General features: G+C 33.7%; 1 protein-coding gene across 2 annotated transcripts in view; it reads left to right on the top strand.

The window, feature by feature from the left end:
* The window catches only part of shakB (shaking B), a 272520-nt gene that overhangs the window by 209608 nt on the left and 41812 nt on the right, over nt 1-21100 (top strand). For both annotated transcript variants that reach the window (XM_070635418.1, XM_070635419.1), the window contains 3 exons: nt 5814-5967; nt 9051-9184; nt 10964-11153. In XM_070635418.1, coding sequence (XP_070491519.1) covers nt 5917-5967; nt 9051-9184; nt 10964-11153 — 375 coding nt within the window. In that variant the 5' untranslated portion in view covers nt 5814-5916. The remainder of the gene's footprint in view (nt 1-5813; nt 5968-9050; nt 9185-10963; nt 11154-21100) is intronic.

Below are 21100 nucleotides of genomic sequence, written 5' to 3' on the forward strand. Positions count from 1 at the left end.
TAAGTTTCAATCCATTCTATCCCTGATCCTATCAGTTAGTTTCCATCCATTGAATAACATCACATACAGTTAATATATCGTAGATGAATACGACGGGATAGTTTTATTTGCTCCTCTTATATTCCCACATACAGTGCATGTTCATCTCATATGAACAGCATATAGAAAATGGATTTTGATTGTGCTGAAAGTATCTCCTCTTTTTTATCCTGTATGTTATCGAAAAATATAAATTTTGGTTCATCTAAAATTAAAAGGGGTAGAATAGAGAGCGTTTTAAGTACACTAAAAGTCTGACGAACAGATATAAAAAAATTGTTGCAGTTTGTGCAGCATACAGAACAGCATACAATAGTTTTTCAATTTAATTCCTTTTTTACGAGTAATTGTAAGCATTTATGAATGAACAGACAGAGACACATTTGTACTTTTTTGTGTTGCGGTCGTCGTTTGCAATTTTAACTATTTTACCCGAAAAAAAAAATTAATTAAAAATAAGCTTTTCACAACTTTTGTCGTCTCACTTCGTGTCTTCTTCTTGTTTCTCCATTTTATACTCATTCTACCCGCCACTACAAGTACTTCATTTATCTACACCGTAATGTACATTATATTTTCAAGTACGCCATGACTATAATTAGTTTTTTTTTTCTCTCTCGGCTCATTCAGACTACCAAGTACTCTCTATATATCAAATAACATACAGATAGTAAGGCATACAACTAAAAGAAAACTTCATTCATACTTGATGTGGTCATTCGTAGAAATATTCATGAAAAATTTATTTATGATTTGTTGGAGTGGCAGATTTGGGGGTGATGGGAGTGTTGTGGACTTGAGATTCACAAATTGACGTAACAAAAGTACATCCAAAAATTGGCAAAATTCGATGGTATTACGGGTATGGCGCTAGATTAAAATCGAATCCGACATCAAATTAGAGTCCCTCCGTTATAACGCAGCATTTTTTGTCGATTAACTGATTTGGACTTAGTGTTTTCAATCCCGGGATTGATTTATTTGCAATATAAACAATAAATTCCATAAATTTTGATCCAGGGATTGAAAACGAACAAATTTGTGCTATTTGAGAATCAAAAATAACAATAGCAATATTATCGAGTGCCATGGTGGGACATAGCTAGTAACTCACACAACTTTACAGTTATTTTAATCGATTCCTCACTTTCTCGTTCAATATATCGAGCAAGTCCGTATTCGCGAAGGAAGGGCTTTGATAAGGCGTAAAACTATGCTTTCCATTGGATACTTAAAAGCAGAAATGTCTAACTTCCTGTATTTGTCTACTCAGCCAGTCTAAACGGGCCAGTCAGCCAACCAGTCAGTCAAATCTGACCTTTAAGCGCATTACTTTTAAAGGATTGAGTACATTTTAGTTGCAGCATCAACCAGTAATTCAAATTCGGTCTTTAAACGCTTATTTTTAAAGATTGAAGTGCCTTTTAATTGCCTGGAGTTGAATAGAGTTGCCTGAGGTGGCCTGGAGTTGCCTAGAGCTGCCTAGAATTGCCTGAAGTTACCTGGAGTTGTCTGTAGTTGACTCGACTCGATATTAAATTCAAATTGTCTTGCAGCTCTGGTTTTTAGCTTTTTGAAGCACACAATATGCTCTGAATTGTCAGACTTTAGATACCAGTGTATGAATTGAACTTGATAACTTACTTTACTGGTCGTATAAATCGATTTCGATCCATGACCTCTCTTATGCGTCTCCTAATTGTGTATCAGCTAAAATATCCCCAAAAACAAGCTGGATATAGTCGAATGATTGCAAAATACAATAATATACAACATCCTTCCCCATCCCACCTCTGATTCCCGAACCACAGCTTAAAACTCAAGTTCCTTTGTGGATTTAGGTTACTTAACATACCTCAGTTGAATGATTTTGCGAAATTTATCTCAAAAAGGTGGTGGAAAACAGACCCATGAGGATATACATATTTGTAAATAAAATAATTTACACTCACTCATGTGTACAATATGTGCCTGTAAATGTATGCATGAAGATTTTCTATTAACGTTACTTAATTACTTTTTTTTCTTTTCTTGTGTCTTGCTCTATGCTGCTTTAAAGACGACAAAAACAAGAGAAAGAGCAGAAGGCGAACGACCATAAATTCGCACGTTCTGTACACACATATAATATTTATAAAATATTTTCCTTCTTCTTGCTGTTCTAGCGATACTTGTTCTTATTTTAAAGACAATCCAAATAGAAGGTGGAGACATAGACTTGCTCTGAAAAAAAAAGGGATGCAGGATTTGCCATAAGCATTTGAAAATGATCCCCTTTAGAATGAAAATTTATTACGAGGAAGCACCTGAGAATAAACACATAATTAGTATCATACTAGCTGTTGTTGCATTATTTATTATACCCAAATGTGTATGTTCTATGCTTCATTATATCTACTTATGTTCTATCTACATATATACTAAAAATTAAATCTTTAATATGTTCGTTATGATCAGGGTTGAAAGAGCTTTTTTCACAAATTTTTGTGTCGGAAAAAGCATACAAAGAGAGATTAGAAGTTGCTGATTGTTGGAAAGGATTTTAGATGAAAGTTCAGAGATCAAGCTTTAGTTTTAGATGAGCTTTAAGAATTTTTGATGAGTTAGGAAGGCTTTGTATGATTTTTGGGCTTTACTTTATCCATGAGACATATGCTATTACTTTTTAATCCTTATGGCAGAGTCACGACGACCTTAGGTAACGTTTTTCGAATTTCTATGGCATCTGCCTTTCGGGGTACATCAACCTCAAGTGGAACAAGCTGTGATTAGTTGAAAGCATGTCTAGTTATGTCTAGTAATGCTATAAAATGACATATAAATGTAGAATATTTTATACCAAGTCACACAAATGTCAATATACCCTAACAGGATAAGAGCATGCTTTCATGATACAAAAATATCTCTTCGTTGCCTAAAATCAGTCTCTTTGCCTGTTAGGGTTATAACTAGACATCCCAAACAGCATAAAGCATTTGTTAGAGCACCGGTAAGACTGTAAGATGCGAAGTTGTTCTGACGATACAATATTGGCTGCTTCTTGACTGACTAAACGAAGTAGCTTTGAAGGAACAGTTTTGGCAGCTTCTCGCTTCATTGTGTCGCTCGAGCATGCAAACGACTTACTTACTTACTTACTAGAACCATGCTCCGACTTGGAACCTAGGTTGCTACAAAATACTTTCCAAGCTTGTACAAATTCTCAGTTTTGACATCTAACTGACATTCCTTCATTACCGTCCTCTGCCATGTTGCTCTTGGATCACCTGGCCGTCTTTTCCCTTGTGAATTTCAACCAAGGGCAGTATAGCAAGGTTGTGTCTCACCCTCAGCTACAACACATGCAGACGACTTATTTACTTACTTACTGCAACCATGTTCCTATGTTTGTACAAATTCTCTGTCCGCACGTTGAGCTGACATTCTTTCATTACTGTTCTGCGTCAAGTAGCTTTTGGAGCTCCTCGTCGCCTTTTCCCTTGTGGATTCCATCCAAGGGCTGTGTAACAAACCTGTGTTTCTGTCCCAGCAATGACATTTTTCTTCCGAAGCATATGCCCTATCCAGCCATATTACATGCAGACGACTAATCTCAGCCTATTGCAATCAAGATCAAATAAAGACAAATGCATGCTTAAAGGGTATTTCTGTGATAATTGAAAAAAGAAGTTGAAATCAAGAGGTTGCAGCTGTCATCAATTTATAGAACCTTTTAGCCCGGCTTTAAGGTTTGAAACTTGATACTATCTTGAAAATTCTATTAAATTCTAGTCCAATTTAATGAAACTTCTCAAAATATCCCAAAATAACTAAAAAAATAAGTCTGAATCTAACAATAGAATTTGTTCATACCTTGAAACAATATTATTCTTATATTTTCATCTTTCCTGTCTGCAAATCTGTTGAAAGAATGTATTTTTATTGTAACAATAGGTAGCTACATACGGATAACCATTGTATAATAGATAAAATAATAATAGAAAGAAAGAAAAAAAATATTTAAGTAAGATAAAATAAAAGAGTTCATGTATATTGCACATAGCACATAGGGATAGTCTTTATATTCTCAGTAGATAGGAAATATAACAGCATACAAAAATAAAATGAGAGGGTAAAAAAAAAGAATGAATACAAAGCAAGATGAAAATAGAAAAAAGCTTTAATCAATGGGATGCAATTAGCTCTAACTGGAACACACTCAGTAATAATATTGCTTAAAGGAATGGAAGGAAACTGTTTAAGTGGGCTGAATGGGGATGGAAGGATAAGAAGAAATATGAGAAATACGAGATTGTGGTGTGAGAAATGACTAGGGACGAAATGAAATCTTGTTACCAACATAGCACAGCAGTAGGTGCTTCATTTATAGCATACATACATACTATACGTTTAGATAAATGAATGTAGATCAATTAAGTTTATTGCCATCACCAATTGATTGAAGTTTTAGCTACAACAATTAATTAACAGCTTTTGTCTCTTCTTTATAATCATCATTTAGTGCCTTCTTTATCATTTTTCATTTCACATAATCATTAATTCATGAAAATAGAAAATTTTCATTTTCATACGTCTTGCATGCCTATATTTGTTAAAATTAATGATTTTCAATGCCAAATGTACAACATAAAATTATATTCTAGTTTTTATTAAGGATTTGTTATTAAATGACGTACAATTATTTAGAAAATTCTAATAGATAATAGAGTATAGTTTAAGGCAGAACTTGAAGTCGACTTGAATTGGTTGACTAAGGTTGACTTGAATTAGTTGAATAGTTGGCTTTAGTCGACTTAGATTAGTTGAATTGTCGATGAAAGTCAGTCAAAGTCGACCATAGTCGATCATAGTCGACCATAGTCGATCATAGTCGACAATAATCGATCATAGTCGACCATAGTCGATCATAGTCGACAATAGTCGATCATAGTCGACCAAAGTCGATTATAGTCGATCATAGTCCACCATAGTCGACTTGGATTAGTTGATCAATGCATTTTTGAATTGATTGACTAAGGTTGATTCAAATAAGTCGATAAGGTTGACTAAAGCTTGCATGAAACAGTCGATTAAGGTCGTTTTGGATCATTTGACTAAGATCGGCCTGAATTATTCGACTAAGGTCTAGTTGTGCTAGTCTACTAAGGACGACTTGAATTGTTCGACTAATGCCAACTTGAATTAGCTGATTAAGGTCATTATGGACTAATCAACTAAGGTTTACGTGGATTAATCGACTAAGTTTGACCTGAATCATTCGATTAAGGCCAATTTGGATTATCCGACTAAAGTCGACACGTCATAGATCGGCTAAGGACGACTATGATTATTCTACTAAGATTGACTTGGATTATTCAACTAAGGTTGGCTTTGGCTAGTCTACTAAGGCTCAAATCGACTCTTCGACTAAAGTAGACTTAGAATAGTCGACTATGGTCAACTTGGACTATTTGATTAAAGTCGTCTTAGACTAGTCGACTAAGCCCAACATCGACTCTTCGACTAATGTCGACTTGAACTAATCGACTAAGATCAACTTAAATAAATCGACAAAACTCGAATTAACTTCAAATAAACTTCAATTCGACTTCAAGCTCTGGCTTAAAGATATACCAAGGGTGTACTCTAATTCACCCCCCAAAAAACAAACATACTCCAAGAGTAAAGACTTTGAAGAGACTATACTCATTTGTGAACAACTCCTTGCTTAATTAATTTTAATTAACATCATTTATATCTTCTTTCTTTCTATTTTCTTTTCCATATAAATCCAGACCATTAACGAGGAACTACAAATCATCACATTTTTCTGAAAGTGCTTCGCAATATTTTCGCGGGGGTCGCGCCCCGAGGTCACATTATTCTCCATCAACTAATATGGAGTTTTTACGTGGTGTTTATGCGTTTATGCAAGTGAGTAGATCATCGGTGAGTGTCGAATTTTCAATTTACTAATCTACTAACCTATTTTCTATTTTTCTTGAGACATAATAAGCCATCGATTGCAGTAAGATCTTTTTTGACTTTATTAGCGAAAAAGATGTTTTGTATAATAAGCTATGAATTTTGAATATGATATTATTTAGGTTTATCATCTTGATGACTAAATGATTGAAGAGATAGGGGGACTTTTGAGATAAAATAAAGGGATTTAAGAGCTTTAATGTTGAATTTCTGTATTTTTAAAATGCTGTTTTGGATCTGATAGGTGCATGAGAGGCAGAAATGCAGTTAAAGTTAGAGATAACTATGTGGTATTGGTTTTCAAAATGTATGGCTAATCCACAAAGATCTAAGCCAGTGATTGTTACTTGCTCAGTTTCTTTTACAAATCTAGCTTCTTTTCCTTGCAATTTTCCAAGTTTTATTGGAGTTTGTTTGAAAAATTGGCTGGATTTGGCCTTTTTCTGCACGATAACTCCGATTGGACATAAATACGCCATAACTAGGCATTAAATTTCAATTTTCTAGTTACGACGTATCTCTGTCCACTCGAGAATGACGAAAATTTAGAGAATCCTCTTATCGGCATGTTTAAATACGAAATTCTAGCCCAACCTATCATTTAGTCATCAAAATTAATCATTAAACATTAAGTATTTTGGATTATTTTATTTTAATTTAATTTAAAATTTATGCAAAATTTGCACAATCAAAGGTCAAATTTTGAAAACAGGGAATCTTTTATGGGTTTGTTCAAAATTTGATGACCTGCAGTTTTGGACAAACTATAAGTAACAGCCCAAAACAGATTTCAGGAACAGACAAACTGCATTTTAGATGTGGAGGTCTGCATTCAGATTTTTGGCCGAACCCTAGAATTTTTAAGGTTTGACCTTTGAATTGAGATTATTTCAGAGGTTCCAATCGGATTCATGCATCTTGGCAACGAGACCACTTTTAGATACCGTAGTGCTCTTTCAGTATCATGAAAGCATACTCATTGCATGTTATGCTATATGCGTTACTGGAACAGGCTGTGTTACAGTCGACTTTATACATTGCAACAAACTTGACATTTCATGCCAAATTCCGCAAATGTCAAGATTAAATCTACACATATGGTCGACTAATCACAGTCTGTTCCACTTGGGGCCACTTCTTACAAACATCAATAAAAATATAATTAATCCAACTAGAATTCAACCTTTAAATCTATATCTAAGAACATCTCTGCATCCATAATCCACTAAATGTCCATACTTTAGGCCATTCCCACGCCAACACAGCTTTATTTCCTCTTTAAACAGATTTACCTATATCAATTTTTCACCAGAAGTGTAGGAAAAAAATATAAAATTTAATTTATCTCGAAGCAAATCTTTCCGTCAAATTACATTTTTTTTTCTCTTTTTCATGGTTCTTTGATTCAAACAATACCTGTGCATTGTGATGAAAACATGTGATTCTGACAGCAATTGTCAGATAAGAAACAGGCACTTTTACATTCATTTTCTTCAAAATTGTTTCCTTACAAATAAACATGTTGAAAATTAAGGTGAATACGTGGGATTAAAGATTTGTTGTAAAATTGTGGATTTAATTTAAAGGATGTTTACAAGGAAATTGGTGTAGGTTGAATTTTCAACAGATTTCAGCGGATCCGACCCCATAACAGATTCATGCCGGGACAACATACATATTTCAATATCTCTACGTCTTGTGGTTTGCTGTTGATTTTTTAGTATGCAATAGCAACTGAAATATAGCACTTAGAAGAATTTGTAGATGTAGGTAACTATGGTCGTGAATATGGATAGGTTAGAGGTCAATCCTTTATTTTTAAACAAAATTCTATACACAATTTTAGACAAAAATACCAAAAACCCTCAATCTCTTGTTAAATCTTGTTCAAATATTTCTGTATGATTGAGTTGTGATTCGGTCAAGACTCTAAAGATTCATGATTTTACGGTCCTACATGAATTATCGATACGTGGGACTTGGCTTATACCAAAAATTTCCATTAGACATACATACCGATTATTGCGAATGGCCTGTATTAGATAGTGAATGTAGCGATTAGCCATTTCTAGTTACATTGTCACAATTAGTGTGTCGCGCTTAAACAAATCGAGTTAGTAAGACTAGAAACAGCGAAAAAGCACCCGGAATCTAACTAGACTTTTCCATTGATCGAACCCAGGGCGTTAGAGTCTGTAGACCGACACATTAGCAACTACGCCACTGCCCCATTTAAGACCACTAATGCCAAATTTTAAAGACATCAAAGCATGAACTTTGTAAGAATCCAGGCTGAGAAACTAAGTGAAATTGACTAAATTTAGAGATATTGTTAAATGTCATGAAATTAGGCAAAATTTAACGATATTTACATGGAGTTAAAGACATTACAGTCTAATTTCAAAGCCTGAGTTAAAACTGTAAGTAGTACAACCATTAGAAGAGTGGACCAACGTCAACAACTGGTAACGAACTTACCAAATCAACGTTACATCCAATAAATCCCATTGGAACCTCAAAAAATCAATCTGTTGATTAATTGAGTTAATAAAATTTTTATGATTTGTGGTTTTCTTTTTATTTTTATTTCCAAAACATTTATTTTATTATTATCAGCTATAATTTTCTTCATAATTATCATCATAATCCTATTTAGTACAGGTTAAGGATAAAAAAATGTGAAAAGGAAGCTGAATAAATTTTTTTATAATTCAATTTCCTTTTCATTCTCTTCCTTTTATTATTATTATTATCTAATTATAATTTTTAATTAAAAATAAAATTTACAATGAAAATGTGGATGTCTAATAGATTTTTTTCTCTTTTCTTTCCCTTTTTTTTGTGCCTGCCTTCGAACCTCAATTAAATTATCCTCATTATAATTTTGTTCTCTCACTTTTCTGTGCGCCCGTGTCTTTATCCACCATTGCACATCTATAATGAAAATATATAAAAAAAAATGCTTTCATTATCCTCTTACTTCACATGACGATGATGATGATGATGATAATAAAATATAATAATGATGTCATCAACTATGAATGAAGATAAATCATGTGAAAATTGATTCAGCGGTTTTTCGTTTACATACAAATGCAACTGTAATCTTACTCGTAACGTTCTCTATTGCTGTTACAACGCGACAGTACGTAGGAAATCCAATCGATTGTGTTCATACAAGGTAAGTCATTTTTTATTATTTCAAATTTTTCATTGACTTTAATACTCTCGTGTGTGACATAAAAAACAATGTGAGATGATTTGGAGTGGGAAAATTCAAAATTTGAGGCAATTGAAGTGCAATTTGTCAATAGTAATGAGATCTAATGAAATTAAATTCATTTTTTAAGTGTAAAATGTATTAGGGAACGTTTGTAAATTACGTAAGGCTGAAATTAGCACCCCTATCGTATAGGAACTCTGTGAAACAAAATCATTAGTCATCCAACCTTAAACTTTACGTAATTTTCAAACATTCCCTGCTAGATCATAGACCGGGTTTTCAATCTTACTTACTTACTGGAATCATGTTCCGTCTTGGAGTCTAGGTTATTATAAAAGCCCTTCCATCTGACGCTGTTACTGGCCACATCACATAGCTTGTGATCGGCTCTCAAAGCCTCTATATCCTTATACCTAAGAGGCTCTCAAAGCCTCTTAATTAAATGAAAGATTAGGATGAAATCAGATGGCCTCAAAATTCTTCGAAGTATTCCATTTTTTCTTGGTGCACTTATGTATCCTAAGAGGCAAAGATATTCATGTAGACAATAATAGATTATTGTTTATGGATTCTCCCAAAATTCGACTGAATTCAGAATGATTTGGATTGAATCTCGGGTAAATTTCAGTTAAATTTTTGATGGATTCATGAAATTGCATCAAATTTTAAACTTGGAGCATCTGTTAAAAGACCTACAAGCTCTTCTGAAGCATCCTGAATTGCACAAATCGGTTTATTGATCAAAAATCTCATTCTAAGCTAGTTTAACTCTGACTTTGATCAGGATTCTTTTAACTGACTTGTGCATCTTAAGTATGTTCAAAATTTGGTTTAAATATAACAGAAATTTGAATCCAGAGCAACAAACAAATGAACTTGAACAGGACAACGTGATTGTTTGGATATTGTTGAATAAAAGTTTATATTAATAAGACTTAGTGTTGCCCTGACTTCATCATAATATTACAGCTTCCATTTTATAGCCGGGGAAGCAGTTCATCACATGTAGTTTCGAGAAGTCTTCAATTAAATTGAAAAAACGTTCAATTTCTTCAAAACTTCAAAAACTTAACCTTTAACTTCTCAGCAAAACTCAAACTACATATCTGACATGACACACATCTAATATACGTAACAAAACCTCTAATCTTCACAGAACTCCATCAAGAAGAAAATAAAAACGTTTGAAATAAAAGAAAAGAAAAAAGATTTTCCGAAGACACATTTTCCGATTTTTTTCTTTTCAATCTCTTCTCGACAAATCACTTTTTTTTTCATCTAAATCCTATAAGATGGCGTAAGAAACAATCAAGAGGAGAAGAAAATCTCTGCTGTGGGAATGAACAAAAAAAAAATGAAAAACTTTTTTTCTCGTACATAAAACGATTTTCATTTTCATCGTCAAATCGCTTCCAAAAAAAAACTAAGTTTGTACGAGTGAGTGAGATGGAAATACGTACACAAAATCAGATATACATTTTTTTGTGTACGGTGTGGGGGAAAAAAAGACGAAAAAAATTTTCCGTCAGTGTCATAAATTTATGAAATGTTATGAGTTTTTTAGCACCGTAGACAATGTCGTCACGGTAAATCACATTGTGTGGCACACGATCAAACATATTAAGCATTTTTTCATTGCCACTGATGAAATTTTTTCTCATTATCGTAACTCATTTTTGTCTCTTCTTACTATCTCTTATCACATTTCTATTCATTTGTCATTTTTTTATCTTACAGAGACATACCGGAAGATGTTCTTAATACTTATTGTTGGATACATTCCACATATACTGTAGTAGATGCATTTATGAAAAAACAAGGTGCTGAGGTGCCGTTTCCAGGTGTTGACAATTCACTTGCGCGTGGTCAACTAACAATAAAACATACCAAGTATTACCAATGGGTGGCGTTTACGTTATTTTTTCAAGTAAGTCAAGATTTTTTTGTACTAATTTTTTAGGAATTTTTGGCTGGTCATAAGGAGATGAGCTGATGTGATGTTTATCTTATTTCAATGTTTTTTTCTGTAAGTATTATGAAACCCTTTTGTTTTGGGTTACTTGTGTGAAGTTGGACTGACTTTTGGGTCGTGGGAATTTGATACAAATTTGATGATTTTAGATGGAATATGTAAGGTTTTTGGGATTAGTTTGAGGCAGAGCTCGAAGTTAATTTGGATTTTGTATTGAAATGTTGACTAGAGTCGACTCGACTGCATATGCACATAGAGTCAGCATCAAACTCTGGATTGGAGTTTGCCTTGAAATAAATCAAACAAATTAAAGGAAATGTTCAATCGAGATCGAGTACTTACTTACTTACTTACTTACTTCGCTGGTCGTACAGATCAGTTGTGATCCATGACCTCCCAACGACCCTCGACGAGATCGAGTAAGAACGTAAAAAGGCTTGATTAATAAGCTCCTGCTTGTGTAGATTGTTTTGTCAAGTTTAAACACTATTCTAGTTGATTTCTGACTTAAGAGATCAAATTAAATATTTTAGACATTCTCATATGTCATATAGTACCTTTATCTCTTAAAGATATGTCCGAAATTGTACTCTATCTTACCCAGAGCTTGACAAACACAATGACGCATACAGTAGTGTGTTGCGGAGCATAATTTGATATAAAAGAATAAATATTAGGTCCGTCGATGACGAAAGAGCACTGCGATCTACGATCTGTTGTGATTTGATATAATCCACACAAATTCTTAGTCTTAAAGTTGGCAAAAGTCGAAATTTGTCGATTGCTGGCCACCTTCCTCAGTTGACCTCTTCTGCATGCTGCAAACTTCCACAGATTTTCACTTTTGTCTTCAAACTTGAATTCTCTTAGAGATACTTATGATTTTAAGGTTAAGTCTAATTTTGAAACCGAATGAATCGCCAAGGTTTCAATAAACATCTTCACCTTGCCATTAAAACGGACACGAAGCGGTTGTCCTCAAACGACTACATTAAACTGCTTAGCAAATTACTCTAAATCAGAGTTACAAAACAGACACCTGTGATAGGCAAAAACCGTCTAAATTCTTGATAATTTGTGAGATTTTGTAAGAAAAACCATATAAATTTTTAAGAATTTGTACTGTTTTCGCCTGTCGCAGGCACCTATTTTGCAACTCTACTCTAAATCTCCAAACTCTTTCACTAACTTCACACAAGTACAAAAAATCCCAAAAATAAGAAACACGGAAAACATCATCATCTGCTCACTTCTATTGGCCACCTCCATAATATTTTCTATTTTTATCTGACCATGTTCCCTCTGCATGAAATTGATCATTTATTCATTGTGTATGAATATTTGATCTTTTGCAGATGTTCAATTTTTTATGATACAGAAATTAGTATCAATCATCATTGCTATAATACCTATACAGATATATATTTTTTATTAAGATATTTTTTCCTTTCTATTGAATTTTATAAAGTATAAAAAAAATTTGTGTTATTAAACATTTATTTATTGGATAAATATTAAGTGGCTATTTAAGTGAAAAATAAGGCATTCACAGCATCATCCGTATCACAATTTTTTGTTGCTATTATTGGTAAACAATCTTTTATGAAAATTTAAATGATTTTATGGCTGAACTAGGCTATGAAAATTGAAAAATCGTGTATAGTTTCCGGGACATAGACTTTGACAAGTCAAGAGGAATAAATGCTGGATATTATCAATTTATGTGGATACTAGGAGAGATTGGCTCGTTATGTTTGGGAGTTTGGTGACTGAACAGCATAACAGGGCTTGCTGGGGCATTGCTGGGGTACTGCTAGGTCGCTGTATTAACAGTGACACTCCAAGTTGGGCTGACGACACCTTGCAGCACAATGTGTTAACTACGGCACTTCTGGGGACACTGTTAAGTCGTTGTATTAACGGTGAGACCCGTAGTGGCCCTGAAGGCACCTTTTAAGGCACCGTGACGATTGATTTCACTAAATAGCACAATGTGTTCGCTAGGTCACTAATGGGGCATTGTTAGGTCGCTGTATTAATGGTGAGACTCAAAGTTGCACTGACGAAATCTTGCAGGGAACTGTGACGGCTGATTTCACTAAATAGGGCACTGCTGAGGCACTTCCAGTTTGATGTCTTAACGTTGAGACGCGTAGTTGCCCTGACAGCATCATGGCGGCTAATTCAGACCCATTTTAATGCTGAAAAATGCAATTTGTCTCATTTATGCTGCTCCGAGTAGCTTCGTCAATCTCTCCAAATTTCCATTCCATCCAACCACATATCCAGTCCAACAGACTCCAATAATTATATTTATAACAATAATTTAAGCGTCTGTGTTTCTTTTGATTCAATCCAACCAGCCAATTTAATGAATTTATTGTAATTTTTAATGGATATCAAGCAGAGTTTACATCAATAAACTTGTTTACATCAAGACACCACTTAAAAGCCGTAATCTTATAGCATATCTGAAACGGCGAGTAATTTTCAAGAAAAATAAGATTTATTATTTCATTGCAAATTGTTGAAAGAATGAAAAAAAAAGAAAAATAAGTGAGAACAAAACTCAGTTTTTCATGAAAATGAAGGAAAAATTATAATTTTGCTTTTTTTTTGCTCTTTTCCTATTTGATTATTCATCTTACTCTTGTTATTATTTTATGTTCTTGGTTGTAATAATTTATTGCGTACTTACTTATTTATATACTTTAGTACGTATAGCCAATTTTTAAATTAAAACAAAAAATTAATGAGGTTTTGTATTCAGTTTGGGATGATGAATTGGTACTGGGTGGCTATTTGCTGAGATGATGAATATACCCGAGTATAACAAATGATTAGGATGTGGTCAGGGTTCCGTAATGCATTCTGCATTCATATTTTGACGCTAAATGTCTCTTACTGACTGTAATGTCATTAGCATTGTCGGAATCCTTATTATATTGACAATACTCTACATAATAATTAAGATTTCGATATCTACTGGGAATAGAACCCACGTACTTTTAATAAAGTGAGTAAGGCATCCGATCTGTTGCCTAACTACTCAATAACGGATGTATTATTCTTTAATTGGCAGAATGCCCCATAAATGGCTCGAATGAGTCCAACACAGAGCATTGATTAAGCCTGTTTCATTTGTGCTGCTTAATAAAGAACTAATCAGAATATGTGTCTAAATTGAGATCTTATTTGGTCTTCTCACTTCCTAAATTAACCAATTTAGAATTATTTGTAGCCAAACCCTTCAATGCGCCTAATACCCTCCCAATTCTCAAATATTCCCCCAAACTTCTTAAAGAAAAGTGCTTGAAATCATTCTCGTTAGTACAATTATTATTACTCCTATCGTAATGCTGTTGATTCAATTATTAATATTTTCGACTTTGTAACAAATTCACAGAAAAAGTTCAGTAAAATACAACTCATTGCCGTTACATGCAGATTTATCATACATTTGTATACTGCAAAACTTACTAGTTATGAAGATTTAATAAAATATATTTTTGTTGCGGTAGTTGTGGATACAAAATAAGGAAGGAATACAGGAAACAATTAAAAGTTAAAGCAGAAAAAGTCAGTTTTTATGGAAAAGTTTTAATGGAATAGATTATATTTATTTGAGTCATTAGTGAGTGGATGAGAGGCTGGATGCTAGGAAGCATGAGATGGTCAAGCAGTGGTGGAGGAAATAATTAGAAAATTTGGTATGGTCACAATTACCAACCAGAACACTTGATTCATGATTTTGATGCTTGAGCATTGCCATGTTGACGAGACCTTGCTGCTGTGTCCCGATAAAGCCTCAAAATGTCCCGATTTTTCAACAAGTCGAAAATTCCATTCAAATTTTGGAATTTTTAACAAATTTTGAATATTTTTGTTTTGCAGGTTCAAGCCCAGGACTGAAAATATTTTTTTCGAAATTTCAATTCTTTTCTGCACTATTTTGCAAGTTTCTGACCTAATTTAAATACTTCCTTGTGTATTAAGACTAAAAATAGTTCAAACAAACTCCAAAAGTGCCAAACTTAGAAGTGTCCCGATTTTTGCGAAAAGTGTTCCGATATTTTGCGAAAATCCTCTGGTCACCCTAGTGTAGTTTGGCCATCAGATGCAAGCCTATTTTTCCTTCATTTTAGACGCACAGGCATGTAGCTTTTGGCTGAATCTTCTAGTTCATCCAAGGCTGTAGGCCTGCATTTTTGAACGAAATCTAGTCTATACTTAATTACTTACTTCGCTGGTCGTACAGATCAGTTGTGATCCATGACTTCCCACAGGAGTCGCCTGAAGCTGGCTCTATCACTGGCTTACACTTGCCAATTTCCGATACCAAGTGCATTATTATCTCTATCGACAGCTTCCTTCCAAAATCTCTAGTCTATAGTAAATTTCAAACTAATTGAACAATCACCAACCAGATCATCAAATGCTCGAAGCCTCAGAACCTTCAAATCCAAATTTTTAAACAATATCCCTGACATGCATCCAAAAATCTCAAACAATTTCACTCTAAATTTACACTTTTTACCTAGAATCTATCAATCCTCTCATTAAGTATTTACAACAAGAAAAATCATTGAAGAACCAGATAGTTGAGATGTGATTTCAACGCCTCATAAAAACGCTCTCACTCCCTCTTTTTCACTTCTCTTCACAAAAAACATATAAAAACCTAATGATGTTATTAAAAATCATCAGCATCTTTCATCTAAACGGTACGAATGAGTGAGAACAAATTCATCTAAAGGAAAGTGTGATAGGGCGAGTAAAAAATCTGAAAATTTTCTTCATCTTTTTCGCATAAGTCATAAAAATAATATGAAAAATGTTTTTCTTATACTTTTTGGATAATAAGAAGCAAAAAATTTCGGTCAGAACTGTTTTAGATTATTATTGTTATTTCAAGGAAGCAAGTGTGCATAATTTCTTTCGGATATTATATTTCTGTATTTTTGTTATGGGCCATTAAAATTTAGACTAAATGAGGAAAGGATTGAAAATTGATTGAAATCAATAAAAAAAATGGTTTTATGTTCATTGAGGGTATTTTAGAGATTTTTTTACTTAATCTGAATTGAATTTAAAATACATTAAGTTTGAGTCTTAAGTAGCGGATTTAATTTATTACTAATTATTGTGAAAGACTGCATCAGCAATCTGGAGAAAATTGCATGATTTTTAAAATGCTGGTAATTTTTTTAATGAAAATTGAGTTTATGACCTTTGGAACGTAAGGCTAATGCTTCAATACTTTGAGTAAAGATGCCAATTCTTTAATAGATGCACATGCCTAAGAGCACAACATGACAAGTTATTAACTAGACCTAAGATTGTCTAACGACAAATTTAACGGAAGCTTCTAGAGAAAATGTCATTAATCGACCGTTGGTCAAGCTAATAAATAGACATTATGTCAAGTTGTCCACTCGGATTGGGTATTTTCGGAGAATTTTAGCCAAGATCAAAACTTTTCAGTTTTCACTACAAGCCTCGGGATTTGTCGAGTTCGAGATTTCGGAAAATTCACTTGTTGCCTCCATCTTGGTCCCAGATTAAATCTAGGTCTCGAAAGTTCATTAAACCGAGACTTCGTGTAAGAGAGCTGCCAATAGAGCATTGCACTTGGAATCCAGAATTGGCAAGCGATATCCAGCAATAGAGCTTGTTTTCAGCGATACCTATTGAAGGCCATTTATCACAATTGATCTATATGGCCAGCGAGCATTTGAGTTAGAAACTTCAAGAAACCCTTGACAAACCCAACCCAGTATGATATGATCTGGATCCCATTTCGATTTCCCTATAGTTTAAGCAAGCTATCAGACATATCACTTTAGTTACTGGAGGTAACTAAACTGGTGAAAACACGATATAATGTGAGTAAGCTGCTAAATGAGGTATCTGTCATTAATTTTCAATGTCATATGCTACTGACTTCTTAAAATTTAGTCGACTAGATACCCACACACCATAATTGAGTCATTACATTGTCCAATTCCTCAATCATCGCCAACCATCAGCAATTTTCCAAACAAAACTCTTCTCAAACTACAAAACAACCCACAAACTAGAACAAAATCTGCCGTAAATACACAACTAGATCAGTAGAGCATTATATGTCCAAAAAATACTAAATTTCATAACCTCTCGAGCCGATCAAATCAAATCCAATCAATAAAACATATTGACAATAACCAAATATCTCCACTTTATGTATATACTGACCAACACCTCTACACATGCAGAATAAAATAAAAAAATTGTGAAATAGCACAAGGGAAACACAAAACACACCACTGTGCTGTATCATACGTCAACAAAATTTACCTTGAACTATTTTTTTTCGCTCCTATTAAAAGTGAATGAACAAAAAAAAAATAAAAAAAGAAGAAGAAATTTGTGTGTCTGTGCTTACGCCAGCATGCACATCTGAAAATAATATATAGAAATAATATGACTATGAATATGTTTTTTTTTCTCATTCTATGATTTCATTTATATACAGTGGAAAAATGATTTCATTGAAATTTCACTGACTTTTCTTCGGACGTAAAAAAAGCAATTTTTTGAGTCATATTTTTAGAGGAAAAAAATATAAAAATGTGAGATGATTTTGGAGGACGTCAAAGTGATTAAATATGCGTTGAGAGAATGTCATTATAGGATCATAAATTAATGTCTCTGGACCCACGTGAACTGCGACATTTTTTTGGGTGGACCAAAATTAATTCTGACTTAAATGAACCTAAACAAAAAGTTACAAAATTTTGAAATTCTCTCGTCCGTCGATAAATAATGTTATTAGCAATGGTGTCTTGTAAGTAGTAAAATTAAGTGAATAACAAATTTCCGGCTCCCTCCTATAAAATGATGATAATAAATTTTCAAAATGTAAATTAAGAATCTAGTTACTGGCTTTTGAGGGGTTGTGTGGAAGTGATGTGCATTGATAGGAGGAATTTGAAAGGAATTTTTGGGGCTCATTTGCATTTTAGACCACAATAATTAAGGATTGTACTTTTGTGTAGAGTTTTAGGATCTACTAGAAACTAAAATCTTAAGTATTGAGCATAATATGCTTCAGAAATTCAAAAGTATCGACCACCATGCAGTCCTGATCTCCAAAATTCTCTTCAGTTATAAATATCATTCAGTCCAGATCGGTCAGCTCTTTCAAATTACTCTATCCTCCTAAACATTGACTTTCATACGACAATGACCTCAAATCCTCCACAATATCACAAATTATTTACCACAGACTTCCCTAGACATGTAAAATCCTATAAAATACCCATTATCTCTCTAAGCTTCCCAAATACTCGCAAACATTGAACGCTATTTGGCTATATCCTCAAATTCCTCCTAATATCAGCCATCACTTACCCATGACCCTCTTAAAAATCCAAAATTCTCCTAATCATTGCCCTTCATTCAATTATGACCTCAAATCATCCTCAACATCAGCCAAAATTTCCCCATGACCCCCTAGGCATTCCAAATCCTCCGAAACATCGACCACCATTCCACAATGACATCATCTTCACATGACCCCTCTTAGTCATGTCACAACATTAAACAAATCTTTTCAATTTAATTTGATACGGAAATTATGTAAATTTCTCTACATTCGTTCCGTCGTTATCGCTTAATTTCAAACAATCTAAATCAAAGACAATGTGGACATAAGAATTTGCCTCTGTGATATGCACCCAAATTGGCTATTAATTAGGTTTATAACCCAATAGATACAATTTCTGATGATGATCACGTTAATGATGACAAAATAACGTGTATTTTTGGCCTTTATTTTTAGAAACTTTTCTTTTCTTTTCACTCAATAAATATTTTAAACTCTGATTTTTTTTTCTGCTGTCGTTGCCTTTTTCTGACGACAAAAATTCCCGAAATTGAGTTTTCTGATGGAACATGTGATTGAGGAATATTCACATTTTTTGGTGGTTGAGTGTCAAATGAGTCCCGGTGGGAATATTTTGGATTATTAATAGGAAAGTGGAGGCATTGATAGGAAAGTGGAGGTTTTGCGAATTATGTCATTAAGGTTGGGTTTAAGCTTAAATACCCGAGTCTCACAAATGAAGAAGAATCCGCCACTGAGCATTTAAGGTCTAGTAAGTCGCCTTATGGACGTCAAACAGAGGAGGATTCAATTGTCCGCAAAATTGCCCTGATGACACTATGACGACTGATTTTGGATCAATTTTGTGACTAGAAATGGGGTTAATCACAGTTTGCCGTTCGGAAATAATGATCATTCACCCTAACAGGCTCAAGAGCTTGCTAGTCTTAAACATATTAGATGAGCATCCTCGTGAGCGTTGTTATCAGCTTGATCTTCTTTTGAGAGCACTAAAGGACGTAGTTTAAGGATACTGCCTTTCTACAGCTAAATTTCAATTCAGACCTCCTATACTCCTTCATCCTCATCCTATAAAATCCCCAAATTTCCACAAAATCCCCAAATTTCCACAAATCCCCAAATTTCCACAAAATCCCCAAATTTCCACAAAGTCCACAAAGTTCTTAAATTTCCACAAAGTCCCCAAATTTCCACAAAGTCCCCAAATTTCCAAAAATTCTACAAATTTCCACCAAATCCCTCAATTTTCCAACAAACCTTCCAATTCCCATTGACGATTAGACAAAGCCTTTTTACCTCAATTATCCATAACAAAAAGGGATGAGCTAGACATAGACCTAATATTTTTCGGTATCATGTCTATTTATTGCAATATTGAAATGGTGTCGTAGCAGGTGTTTATATCGTTTGTTGAAAAATAGCCTCAATTTTCAATGATTTATAAATAGATTAAAACAAAATACGATAATGCACAACTATATATTTAAAAAAAAAAATTTCGGTTGCCAAGGCAAAGTCGAAAGTATATGTATGGATGATTTACAACACAAAAGGCAGATGTTGCGCATCAACAAACATTAAACGGTAATACGATAGGCCCAAAAGCCGTAAAAAGAGTAAAAGATCAACACAGAAAAAAAAATATATAGGAACATCAAAGTTCAGACATTTACTCAGGAAAACGTCAAGACATTCATCATATTTTATGAGATTACTAGTTTTTTTTATTGTTACGGAATTAATTTTCCCGACAACAAGTTCTTTTCGTCTATTTGATACATTTTATCCTCAATAAGCTGTGCCTCTTCTCATTTTCATTGTAAAACATGCAAATCTCTTCAAAAATGAAACATTTTTTTACGACCTTAATTTTTTTGATGACTTTTTAGTGCACAACAACAAAAATATTTTTTTTGAGCCTCATAAAACGCTCATTGGACATTAAAAAAGTGTCAAATTTATGACGACAAGCAAATAATCTCGGACGTATTTCCTTATTTATTTTATTATTACACAATCATCATAAGGAAGTTCTTCAGATTTTTTAAAGCTCAGCAGCATGTAATAAAATATAAATTTCGCATTATTCACATAAAGAAAAGCGCAGTGAACTCATTAAATATTTAAGAAAAGTATTGAGGAAGTGGGACTGTAAACGAGATAAAAAAAAATTATTTTACTTCATTTTATGAATTTTGTAGTGTTTTTTGAGCTGTTTTTTGTGGAAGAAGCGGATTGAATGGTGGTCAGGATGGTGTTGCTGGGTGTTATAGAGTTCCGAATATCACAAGCCGGTTGATCGATCCAAAATTCAGCACTAGACCGACATGACTCTAGCATGATGCCGGATTTAAATTGAATAACTTACTAAGCCAGCGTCACTCAAGCCTGACTTCAGCATAGTGCCGAATTCAAGCCGAATCAAGCACTACGACGGTGTCACGCCGTTCTGGAGCAGGATTTTGATGGAATAACCGATTAAATGTAGCTAAACATTTACGAAAGTTACAAAAAT

Source organism: Chironomus tepperi, unplaced genomic scaffold (assembly GCF_022539635.2).
Source record: "Chironomus tepperi strain 1889 unplaced genomic scaffold, CSIRO-AGI_Ctep_v1 contig_89, whole genome shotgun sequence".
Lineage (NCBI taxonomy): Eukaryota > Metazoa > Arthropoda > Insecta > Diptera > Chironomidae > Chironomus > Chironomus tepperi.